The 12,824-nt window shown below is 43.5% G+C and overlaps 1 protein-coding gene across 1 annotated transcript in view; it reads left to right on the top strand.

The window, feature by feature from the left end:
• Window positions 1–12,824, top strand: part of LOC117366910 (nuclear body protein SP140-like protein) — a 219,978-nt gene that overhangs the window by 183,609 nt on the left and 23,545 nt on the right. The window contains exons 14-16 of the mRNA XM_033958923.1: window positions 1,064–1,191; window positions 6,810–6,930; window positions 9,539–9,613. Coding sequence (XP_033814814.1) covers window positions 1,064–1,191; window positions 6,810–6,930; window positions 9,539–9,613 — 324 coding nt within the window. The remainder of the gene's footprint in view (window positions 1–1,063; window positions 1,192–6,809; window positions 6,931–9,538; window positions 9,614–12,824) is intronic.

Consider the following 12,824-nt stretch of genomic DNA (forward strand, 5'->3'; position numbering starts at 1 on the left):
ATTCTTCCCAATGTGCATCACTTTGCATTTGTCCACATTAAATTTCATCTGCCATTTGGATGCCCAATCTTCCAATATCCTAAGGTCTTCCTGCAATTTTTCACAATCCGCATGAGTTTTAACAATTTTGAACAGTTTAGTGTCATCTGCAAATTTAATCACCTCACTCATCATTCCAATTTCCAGATCATTTATAAATAAGTTAAATATCACCGGTTCCAGTACAGACCCATGTGGCACTCCTCTGTTTACTCTCCTCCATTGAGAAAAATGACTATTTAACCCTACCCTCTGTTTTCTATCCGATAACCAATTCCTAATCTACAACTGAACTTTGCCACCTATCCCATGACACTTTAATTTTTGTCAGGAGTCTCTTGTGAGGAACTTTATCAAAAGCTTTCTGCATCAGGAAGTTGATTTTTATTTTTGGGACCAGGCCTACTATGAGGAAAACACCGATAGCAGGAGGGAGTTGGCATCCTGCCTGCCTTTTTCTTCAGGGGAGGGGGGAAGCAGCGGGGCTACATTTGTGTGTGTGTGGGGGAGGGGGCTTTTTTCATTTTTTGTTCATTTCTTTTTAATTGGCCAGATATTTTGCATGTGTAATACACACAAAATATCAGTGCCATTAAAAAAAATGAACCAAAAACAGGCAGCAGTCGGGTTGTACGATAGTAAAACCCAATTCTTAATAGCCAAGCAAATGTTAGTGAATCAATCGCTTGGCTATTTTGCATGGGGTTTTACTAATTTGCATGGGTTGGATCGGATCTGGTAGGAGATTGATCGGGCAGCAGTATAGTGAATTGGGTCAGGATCGGGGAACGATTGCAAAACCAGTAAAACTGGTTTTGTGATCGTCGGTACAGGATCGGAAAGTTTAGTGAATCTAGCCCTAAGTGCCTAATTGATGCTTGTTATCGCCTATTAATCAGTTCATTTGCATGTGGATCTTGGTGTCCAATTTTGTGTGACCTATGTAGAATTTGAGGGATAGTGAAGATAATGTTTGATTTGTCATTATTTTTGCTAATACTGAATATTCTTTTTCTCCTCACAGCAAGAGAATGACGATGAATGTTCAGTGTGCAGTGATGGTGGACATCTTATCTGTTGTGAAAACTGTGTGAAAGCATTTCACAAAGACTGCCACATTCCAACTCCCCCTCTTAATATAGAAGATGACATGTTAGTGGAATTTCTTTATGATTCTCAAGGATTTTTGCAGCTCCTTGTATCAGGCCAATGTTCAAAATCACTGGCTAACACTCGTTTTGGTGCCTCAAATGTTAGACCTATCTCTGAGTATATTTGACCTGCTGATTCCAAAAATGGCACCAGTTTTCTCCTATCTGCTCTAGTTTTTGAGATACAGAATAGAGGTCTGCACGGGAACGGGGATCGCGGGAATCCCGCGGGTGAATCCCCTCCTAACCCACGGGACTCCCACGGGGACCCCCTTCTGGCACACGGGACTCCCACGGGGACCCCCCTCTAGCCAACGGGACTCCCACAGGGATGGAAGGCTTTGGAAGCAGGGTTCATCCATATAATATAATGGACATGTCAGCCTTAGTAAAAGAGGGGGTTTATAAGTTAATTACCTGAACAGAAAACAAAAAAAGGGTTCCACCAAAGAGATTCCACAAGGAAAACAGCAGCGCAAACACAAAAGAAACTGTGGAATTGATGATCCTGTCAGAAGTAATTGCTGCTTTTTATGGAGTGGGGATGGAGGTAATTCCTTGTGGGGATGGGTGGGGATGGAGAAGATCCTGACGGGGATGGGTGGGGACGGAGAGGATCTGGGTGGGGACGGAGAGGATCCTGGCGGGGATGGGCGGGTTGGGTGGGATTTCTGTCCCTGTGCAACTCTCTAATACAGAACATGTGCCATATACCACTCTTTACTCTGCTTGCTTATTAAAAAATCAGGATATTTTAATGTAGTGTTTAAATTATTATTTTTTTTAAGCATGAAGGCAACGTTAAAAATTAAAAGAAAAGTGTACAACATGAAAATCTACTTATTTCAAACCAAAAGCACACGTTTATGATGCAAACTTTCCAGTCATTCGACACACAAGAAGCTCCTTTAGTAAGACTTCCGAGAGTGGGATCTGCAAGGTCAATCCTGCATAAGATTCTAACAATAGTCTGCCATCATGTGTGCATCCCATCTTCCTTGGTATCTGGCTTCCATTGTTTTTATGTCTCGGTGAAATCTTTCACCTTGCTCTATCTCCATCTATCCCATCTAAAGTTTGCTGACTGACAGTGGAAGCAGTGGAGGAAGATTTTATATATTATGAGGAAACTTAGGCTAGTGAAGCTGTGCTTTTATGAAGATCATTTTGCACTGTTGGTTCAGATATTAGTGTTGCCTCAACTTGATTACTGTATTTCTTTTCATTTGAACTTACATAAAAACCGACCAAAAATTGCAGTTGCTTCAGAACACTGTGGTTAGATTAAAATTTGGTCTAAAAAGATATGAAAGTGTTGCATTAGCTCAGGAGTAGGCAATTCCAGTCCTCGAGAGCCAGAACCAGGTCAGGTTTTCAGGATATCAACAATAAATATGCATGAGATAGATTTGCATCTATCTCGTACATATTCATTGTGGATATCCTGAAAACCTGACCTGGCTCCAGCTCTCGAGGATCAAAATTGCCTACCCCTGCATTAGCTTATTAGAACCTTCACTGGTTATCAGTTGAGAGGTGAATTAAGTTTAAATCAGCTTGAATAGTTCATCGTATATTACAGACTGACTCTTCAGATAATCTGATTTTGCTTTTTTCTCATTTGCATTATTCTTCCACCAGATTCTGTAATACTTTATTACTACATTTCCCACAGATTAGAGTACGGTATAAACGACAGCTCGACTCCTCTTTTACATGGGTTATTTTTAAGTTTGCTTGCCTTTGCTTCAGAACCATAACAGGTTCATCCCCCAATCTATAAATCTCATCATTTCGACTTTCCAGTCACAACTTGTACACATGGAGGGGCATAATCAAAAAAAGCGTCTAAGTCCCCTTTTAGCCTAAGTCCCTAAACGTTCAACCCAGAAGCAGGGAAAGTGTCCATAACCAAAACAAACGTCCATGTTTTGATTATGGCCTTCCTCTGCCTAAACGCCCAATCTCCACTACGTCTACAAGTACCCCCACAGCACGTCTACACTTTTTAGCCATAATGAAACAAAAACACGCCTAGGCCACAAACGTCCAACAGAAGGGCTTTTAGGCGAAGGAGGAGCCAGTCCTTCGTCTAAAAGCTGGATTCTGTAACCGGTGCCTGTCAAAAACAACACTGGTTACAGAATCCCCCCCCAATGATCCAGGCAGGAGGGTGCCCAAGCCCTCCTGCCATGTCAAACCGCGACCCCCCCCTGCCGACAACATTGGGGCAAGAGGGAGCTCAAGCCCTCTTGCCCCAGCCAACCGCGGCACCCCCGACACGATCGGGGCAAGAGGGAGCTCAAGCCCTCTTGCCCCAGCCAACTGCAGCACCACCTCCAGGAGGGGCCTAAGGCTCCCGGGCCTATTCTGATTGGCCCAGGCGCCTTAGGCCCCACCAGTAGGCGGGGCTTTGGGACGGATGGGCCAATCCGGCCTCATTCCGTCATTGGCTGCCTGCCGGACAGGCGGGTTTGGCTCCCGTCTGTCCGGCCAACTAAACCAAAGGTACGGGGAAGGGGGTGGGGGTGTCGTGGGGGTCGGCCAGGGGGGTCGCGGGTCGGCTGTGGGGGGAGGTCGGAGGTTCTTGGGGGGGGGGGCGGTCATTGGGGGGAGGGAGGTTTGCGTCGAGGGCAGGAGGGCCTGGGATCCCTCCTGTCCGTAATGTATTGCGGGGTGGGGGTAGGGGGTCGCCGTGGCCAGGAGGGTTTGGGTTCCCTCCTGGCCCGATGTTGTCGGGGGGGGGCAGGATTGGCTGGGCCAGGAGGGTTTGAGCTCCCTCCTGGCCCAAACAACTAGCGGGGGGGGGGGGGGGGGTCGCCAGGGCCAGGAGGGCTTGTGCTCCCTCCTGGCCCGATATTGTTGGGGAGTCGGCGGGGCAAGAGGGCTTGGGCTCCCTCTTGCCCCGATGTTGTGTGTGGGGGGGAGTGATGCATCGCGGTAGGGGAGATGAGGCATCTCTCCTGCCACGATAGTTAGGTTGCTGGGCCGCTGAACTGATGGCGACAGCGGCCATCAGCTCAGTGGCCCGTTTTTCGGCACTTAGACCTGGTTTTATTTCATCTAAGTGAAAAAGGTCTATGTGCCGACTAAACTGTATTGGTTATACCTGTTGTACGCCTAGGTGTAGATCGGCCCACCTCCCGCCCACTGCCCTCCCTTTCCCCTCCTCTAAACACACCTCTTTTCTCTCTGTGCGTTTGGAGGCAGGGGAAAGGCCTAAGTTGGTTTTAGATACATCTAAAAACCAGCTTTGGTTATGGGTACTTGGACGATCAGGCTTTTTGATCGTCCAAGTAGCCATTTAGAACACTTTTTAGACTTTTTTTTTTTTATTATTACCCCCATGTGCCTACTTGTTCGCTTTTCCATCCTTGAAGGGCTGTATCTACAAGAGATTCCTCAATAGAACACTATCATTCCAAGCAAGCACATGGAATAAATGTTTAACTAACTTTAACTCAAACACTCTTTCTTACCAAAGTTTTAGGAAGTCAATCAAAACTTACCTCTTTGACAAATTTCTCTGACTCCATTTCTACCATGATGTACTTCTAAAACACTTCCAGGAAAAATTGATTAATCTTACCATGTTAATGTAATTTTTAAAGTTTTTTTTATAATATCACTGTTTGTATACAGTTTCTTCTTTTGTAAACCACTCTGAACTGTTTGTGGTATTGCGGTATATAAAGATAAAGTTATTATTATTACAATTTGGAATAATTTCTGTTTACATTAGGACAGATACCAATTACTTAAAGTTTTGTAAAAATTAGAATTTTTTTATATGACTTTTAATATTCATGGTTATGATGACGTTTTAATTATTGATTGCTTTTGTCAGTGGCTTAGTCAGGGTAGGAGGCACCCAGGGTGGTGGTGCCCTCCTCCCCCTACGCCCCCCACTCCTTCCATGCCCTCCAACTCCTTCCCCCTCCCCACACCACACTCGCACTCTCCCTTCCCCTGTACCTCTTTAAATCTTCACCAGCGCGAGCAGCTTCTTCAGCCTGTTGCTCGCATCGGCATTGACATTCTTTGTGACGTCCCTTTCTGGCCCCGCAACCAAGAAGTGATTTTAGAGGGAATTCAAGTCGGTGTGAGCAGCAAGCTGGAGAAGTTGCTTATGCTAGCGAAAATTTAAAGAGGTGGGAGGTGGAAAGGAGGGTGCGAGAATGGCGTGGGGAGGGGGGGAAGAGAGATGCTGATGCCTCCACCAAGATGGTGCCTGGGGCAGTCTTCCCGCTCCCCGCCCCCTTATTTATTTATTTATGCCATACTATGCCATATAGATTTTACGACTTCTTTGGATGTAAATTACCTTAGAAACATAGAAACATAGAAACAATAGACGGCAGATAAGGGCCCACGGCCCATCTAGTCTGCCCACCTTAATGTCCCTCCCCTACCTTTGCCCTGTGAATAGATCCCATGTGCCGATCCCATTTGGCCTTAAAATCAGGCACGCTGCTGGCCTCAATCACCTGTAGTGGAAGACTATTCCAGCGATCAACCACTCTTTCAGTGAAAAAGAATTTCCTGGTGTCACCTCGTAGTTTCCCGCCCCTGATTTTCAACGGATGCCCTCTTGTTGTCGTGGGACCCTTGAAAAAGAAGATATCTTCCTCCGCCTCGATGCGGCCCGTAAGATACTTGAACGTCTCGATCATGTCCCCCCTCTCTTGAACCTTTTTAGTATAGTGCGATTAATAAATTGGGTATTACTGGTAGATTAGATTAGATTCTCGCACTTTTTACCATTTTGAATGCTGGAATCAGTTGTTATATGCTGCCTTCATTCTCAATCAGCAGCCTTTGGATGGATTAGGAATAAATGGCATTAAATGGTCAGGGGAATGGTGAATTCATAATCCTCAAAAGAGCTGGACCTTGACTCAGAGTAGGTCAACAGGGAAGGGAGGAATTTTACTTGGGGAGAGGGGGGATTCTTTGATATTTGATCATTCCAGAAGTTTCTCCTGCCCTTTGGGATTTAAGGTCATTCAATGCTAGGACTGGGATCTAGTCCCATGAAGCTTTGTTTGCAACTAGACAGACATTTTTCCCTTCCATTTTACACAGGTCCACTTATTCCAGAGATATTCATTGGCGGTGGTCATACACCAAGGCTTCTTCCTGAACCTGGCAGTCATTTATCTTAAATCTAACCACTAGGTTCACTTTTGCAGAATGACTATGATTTTCTTTCCCTCAGGGGCTGAGAATACTGCCTCCACAGTATTCTACTTGTTCACTTAGAGAGCAGAAGACTTGAATTAGGAATTGAACTCTAATCACTCGGCACTGCCACTGTGCTGACACTGAGAGACTACATTATGAATCAGGGGTGTGGTTTGGCATCAGAACCCCCATCAGGGCTTGTACTACCAGTAATAGTAATGCATCAGCCTTATCTACCACTAAACTTCAATTTTTAATGCCTAATATATTAAAAACTTTATTCTCTATAGTTCATTAGACATTAAATTAGCAAATAACACACACTTTAAAATAATTTGTTAAAAGATAATTTTAGCATAGCTTAATACATACGTTGGCTTCTTAAACTTCATTATTCTGTGATTTTTCTCTCTTTATCCCTGCTCTCTATTTCAGGATGAGGTGGTATTGCACATTCTGCAAAATGGAGAAATCTCAGGAAGGCTGTCTTTCCAATAAAACAGAAAACGAAGAGTCTCAGGTCCTCAAAGTGCTTATGACCCCTAAGCATTATCTGGTAAGTTAAAGGCAAAATAGTTGGAGATACTGACCATATAGACCAGGGGTCTCAGAGTCCCTCAAAGTCAATCAGGCCTTAGGCATAGCGGGTCCGCCCATCCCCACTAAGTCTAAGGCTTGATTGACCCAGGCCTTAGATTAAGTGGGGATGGGTGGATCCGCTATGCCTAAGGCCTGATTGGTCCAGGCTTCTAGAGCCTGGGCCAATCAGGCCTTAGGCTTCGGTGGGATGGGCCGGGAAGGGGCGGGCCCGCTTCATTTCGACGAGGCGGGCCTGCCAGCTGGACGGGCAAGACCCGTCTGGCCAAAAGAAAAGGTTAGTTTGGTGGGGGGGGAGGTTTGGGGGCTATTAGCGCGGGGGGGGAGGGTGCGTCTTCGGGCAGGAGGGATTGGGCACCCTCCTGCCAGCGATCGATATTGTCGGGGGAGCATCTTCTGGCAGGAGGGTTTGGGCACCCTCCTGCCAGATCGGTAGTGTCGGGGTGGGAGGGAGATCAGTAATGTCGGGGGGGGGGGGTTGGTAGTGTCGGGGGGGGGGGCGGTCGGTAGTGTCGGGGGGGAGCATCTTTCGGCATGAGGTTTTGGGCACCCTCCTGCCTGCAATCGGACAGGGGGCTGTGGCCCGCTATACTTATAGTGGCAGAGAGATCCCTTGCCGCGATAAGTGTAGAGAGCCGTGTCTAATCTAACCCGATTCTCTAACCAGCGTCGGTAACATGGACGCCGGTTACAGAATCGGGGTTTAGTGAGGCCCGATTCTGAATAGGACACCTTTCCCGGGCGTCCTATACAGAATCAGGGCCTCAATGCATATTCATTGGGGAAATCCTGAAAACCCGACTGGATTCCGGCCCTCGAGGAGGGACTTTGAGACCCCTGATATAGACAGACACTGCTTTATGGAAATGAGTCAGCAGGGGGTTCAGCAATATGTCTTGCCTTAACAATTTCTAAGTTCTTTTAAAATTAGATTTTCATAATTTAACAAATACAGTAACCAAGCTCAAGGAGTATGATTATCACAAAAAAAAACCCAAACAACATAATGTCACTCTTCAGCGTGTGGCTGGATTTACACTGAAAGCACCCTTGACCCCACTCTTACTCCTAAACAACTCAACTCCCCCCAACTTCCTCTCTCCCCTCCCAATAAAGTAAAAAGCACTATTACCAGGTGTAGACAGAATTGCATATGATTGCCTCCCAAGATATATAATGTGAGATTAATCTGGAAGTCGAGACACCATTAAAAGAAAAAGACAATCAGTTTGAAAAGTCTTAGCTGACAATGCAATAATTCTTTTGAGCCAATCTTTCTTTTTCCAGTCCTAAATGTATCCCTGGAAGAAGCCACTTTATGTTTGGCGAAACAGACACCTTCGGGATTGGGATTGGGATTGGACTGAATTAACCATGCTTTGAGATAAGTTTGGTGGCTTTTTTTGTATTAGTCAGCTGTTATCACTGAATTTTTAGAATGCATTTGAAACAACATAAAATATTTTAAAATAGTCATTTATATTTATATTCATACATAAAAGGTGTTAAATAAGAGAATAGTATGAGAGGTTTTTTTACAGGATCAGTGATTGAAATCTGAAACTGATAAGTCTCAGACTTGAATCATTAAGTATTCCATCATTTCTGAGCAGGTTTCTGAGATCCTTTTTCCTCTCATATTTTCGAACACTTTTTTGTTTTGTTATTGGAAGTCATAGTTTTTATTGGGCATGGGCCACATTTTTTTTTGGCTTTCCAATCCATCTCTTTTGATTGGTAGTATTAATCTGGAAGTTCCCATTTCGCCACCTCTGGAAAGGTTTCCAGACTTTTAGAAATGAGTCCATTCGATTATGTCACAGTGCAATAAGTTTCATCATCAGATAGATATATCGTAGTTTAGCAATAACATGTGCTTCTGGTAAGATGGGTTGCTTCCAAGCTGATGCCAACGCCAACCTGCCTGCCGTTACTATATGTGCTAGCAGGCACTTCTCCTTTGCCCAAAGCTCTGTTTTTTCTATATTCAATAGACTCTGTTCCAGCTTTTTATTCTATGAGTGTCAGAGTATTAACCTCACTGACCCAGGTAGAAACCTCTACCACAGCTTTGTAAAAGGAGCCCTTAAATTCTTGTCTGTGGCTAACTGCTAATATTCAGTGGCACTTAAACTGTTAGCACCACTGAATATTTGTGGGTTGTGCCTGCTTGAAAGCCGATTAACCTGTGAGTGTTCTGGTGGCAGAGATGGCACTTATGTGGTTAAATGCCAATATTCAGCTCTTGACCACTTAACATAACCACTTAAATTGGGCCGCATAAATAACAGTCCTATTTTAGTCACATTTTAGTTTATGTGGTCAAGGGTGAATATTACACTTAACTGCATACATTTTAGTAGCCAACCTAAAACTGGATGTTTAATGCCAGTATCTGGACATAGCCCAGCATTGAATATCTGGGAATAAAAACACTGACCTCAGCTGGCTGAATATTGGCTGGATTGTTTAATTGAATGACTGTGCTAAAATGTTTGTGTGTAATACAGGTGTGTACGTCACTACTGAAGTTATTTCTTCTCTTTTTTTTTTTTTTTTGCTTGCAGAAATGTGAGTTTCTACTCTTGAAGCTTTATTGTGAGGATGAGAGTTTAATTTTTGCCAAGAACCCTACTCATACGGTAATGATTCCATTTTCTTTATAAGAGAAAACAAAGATAGAGGGTTTTTTTTTATTAAAAAATTATTTTGCTCCCAGTCACACATGTTTGGCCTCCATTTGGCAAACAGTAGTTGAGTAGCAGAAAATTCCAAGATTTACAAGAGTTCTCCTTACTAAATGATAGTTGACTATGTAATACTAATCCCATGGCTGGGTGCTTTTTGTTCACTCCACAAGGATTACTTTAAAAGAAAAGATAGGAATCCTGGTAAACATGGAAAGGCAACTGCTCTAAGGACCTCACTCAGTGGCTTAGCGTGGGTAGGAGGTGCCCAGGGTGGTGGAGGTGTCATCCTGCGCCCTCCTCACTTCCCTCATTGCCCCCCTGCTCCTTCCACACCCCCACACCACACTCATACCCTCCCTTCTCCTTGCACCCTCCTTGCCCCCCTGCTCCTTTCCCACCCCCACTCTATGCTCGTATCCTCCCTTTCCCCATATCTCTTTAAATCTTCACCAGCATGAGCAGCTTGTCTGACCTGCTGCTTAGGCCAGCGTTGGCTTTCCCTCTGATGTCACTTCCTGGCTCTGCAGCCAAGAAGTGATTTCAGAGGGAAGCCAGGTGCAAGTAGCAGGCCAGAGAAATTGCTCGCGCTGACCAAAAATTTAAAGAGGTATAGCCGGGGGAGGTGGAGGTGCGAGAGTTGGGTGGTGAGAGGTTGGAGAGGTGCCCGTGCCCTATCAGGACGTCGCCCGGGGCGGTCTGCCCCCCCTTACTATGCCACTACCCTGTTTCCCCGATGATAAGGCAGGGCCATCAAATAAGACAGCCCCCCTTTTTAGAAAAAAATGTAAAATAAGGCACCCCCCCCCCCCGCAAATAAGCCACCCACCGATACCTGCGCTTACCCGAATCGGGTGGTACGGTGGGTGACTCTGTGTGGTCCCTCCGTCTACCGTATTTGCCTCCATGGCTGCGTGCCGCGCCTCGTCATGAAGTGAAGAGGAGGAAGTGACAGGACTGCAGCGCGCGCACGTGACTCCGCGCAAGGAAACACAGGCAGCTTCCCTCATCCCTCCCTAACGGAGACTGCAGGAGTTTGTTCACGGCCAGAACATCCAAAAGTGAGACACGCAGACAGGTTTCTTTTGCTGTGAGCAATACCACTTACTGTATATAAAGCCTATTTAAAATGCATACGGTATATAAACAATGGTTTCACATTGTCAAGTCCCCTCTGATGCTGCACTACAGAATAATCTCTTTACTGTGTTTCCCTGATGGAGAACATTGGGGACATTAAATGGTACAATATATGGTATGATGGATAAAGCTGGCCATACACGGTACGATTTTTTGGCCGACCGATTCTTCAGCCGTCAAATAAGACAGCCCCCCCTTTTTAGAAAAAAATGTAAATAAGGCATCCCCCCGAAAATAAGCCCTAGAGCATATTTTGGCCTTCCAAAAAAAATAAGACAGTGTCTTACCATCGGGGAAACAGGGTACCCTCACTGACTGACCACAAAACATGCTCTTTTCTATTTTAATCTAAAAACAAGTCAATCCTCTTAACTGTGTTTTTGTTTTGTAAAAATCACCTTTAGATAGCACTAGAGTAAAAGTTAATTGGTTAAATAGAAAAGTAGAAACAAAATAATACAAAGTCAAGGGTATTTCGTTTCTCATTCTGTTTAGCTGATACATCCTCATAGCCTCTGCTGTCTGGTAGGATACCCAGTACCTTCCAGTCTGCTTGACAGCTTCCATGCAGACTGGTTTACCAGTTTTGATCTTCATGAGGAACAAGTTCCTTGCTCCTTCCATGTTGAGGCTATGATTGGCACTCAGACTTTCTTGGTCTTCCTTTCAAAGATATTCAAAATAGAAAATCTTCCACAGTAGTCTCTAATTCCGCTTATTAGCGTTACTGTACAGTACCTGTGCTCTGGACCTTTTTATAAAGAAAAAAAAATTCTCTAATAATCACCCAGGCTATTATTAGAAACACTGGGTTTTCTTAAGTCTAGGGTGGGCTATTATTGTAGGTATTTCATTGTTTTTAGGAAGCCTGAAATTGGCAACACAGGATAAAGACAGCCAATAGACTGCTGAAATGTTCAACAATTTTTAATTATTGAAATAAATTGAAATTGAGTTTTGGCCATGTACTAGATTGGCCACTGTGAGAAAGGGCTACTGGGCTTTCTTTTTAAAGAAGCCTTTGAAAATTAGCCATTTAGTCTTCCAACCAATTTTACTTTTTCTCTCTAATTTTATTGAAGTAATTTTTAACTTCCCTTTCCCTCTGTATCTCCCTTATATGTCTGTTTAACTTTTAAATAATTTGTAGTTCTTATCCCTCTCTTCCTTTATGTTCTTAGTTTTGTTACGTGTCAATAGTCTTGTCAGACCTGATTTTTGTTATTTATTGTATTGTTCCCCACATTTTGTAATTTTATTATTATGTACATCGCTTAGAATTATGATTAAGCGATTAATCAAATCTCCATTAAACTTGAAACTTAAACTTGATTAGTCTGGCCCAGTAAGTCTATTCTTATGTTCTTAAAAAAGTGAAACAATACCTTCTTGTTACTTATTATATTCTAACTATGTTTTTTTTTCATTATTTAAGCTAAATAACTGTAAGTTTCCAGAATAATAAATTTACTACTGTATAATCATGTTAATGAATCTACCAAAAATTGGTTTACCAGTATATCTTGGATAGACATACCATACTGATATTTATGATATATATCAGTGGTTCCCAAATCTGGTCCAGGAGGCCAGTCAGGTTTTCAGAATATATACAATGAATATTCATGAGAAAGATCTGTATGCACTGCCTCTACCATATTCATATATGTGATATCTTGAAAACCTGACAGGTTGGGTTGCCTCCAGGATCAGCTTTAGGAGCCGCTGCTAAGTAGGATAAAAGATAAAGATACCAGTAGTTAATGTTAAAGATAAGAAAGAACAGCAACATTTACTGGTATACAGCGCAATTATAATCACAAGTTCTTAACATATTTCTGTTTAGCAATTAGTTATATAACTATTTAGTGTTAATCTGAAGAACTGTAATCATCTGTAACAAAGTCAACTTAGCAATCATCTATATTTTCTGAAACTGCAGTTGCCATATCTGCTTCTATGTCAGTAAATCCTTCAAAAGTTTTGTTGTCATCATCATAGAAACATAGAAACAGACTTCAGATAA

Source organism: Geotrypetes seraphini, chromosome 9, assembly GCF_902459505.1.
Source record: "Geotrypetes seraphini chromosome 9, aGeoSer1.1, whole genome shotgun sequence".
Lineage (NCBI taxonomy): Eukaryota > Metazoa > Chordata > Amphibia > Gymnophiona > Dermophiidae > Geotrypetes > Geotrypetes seraphini.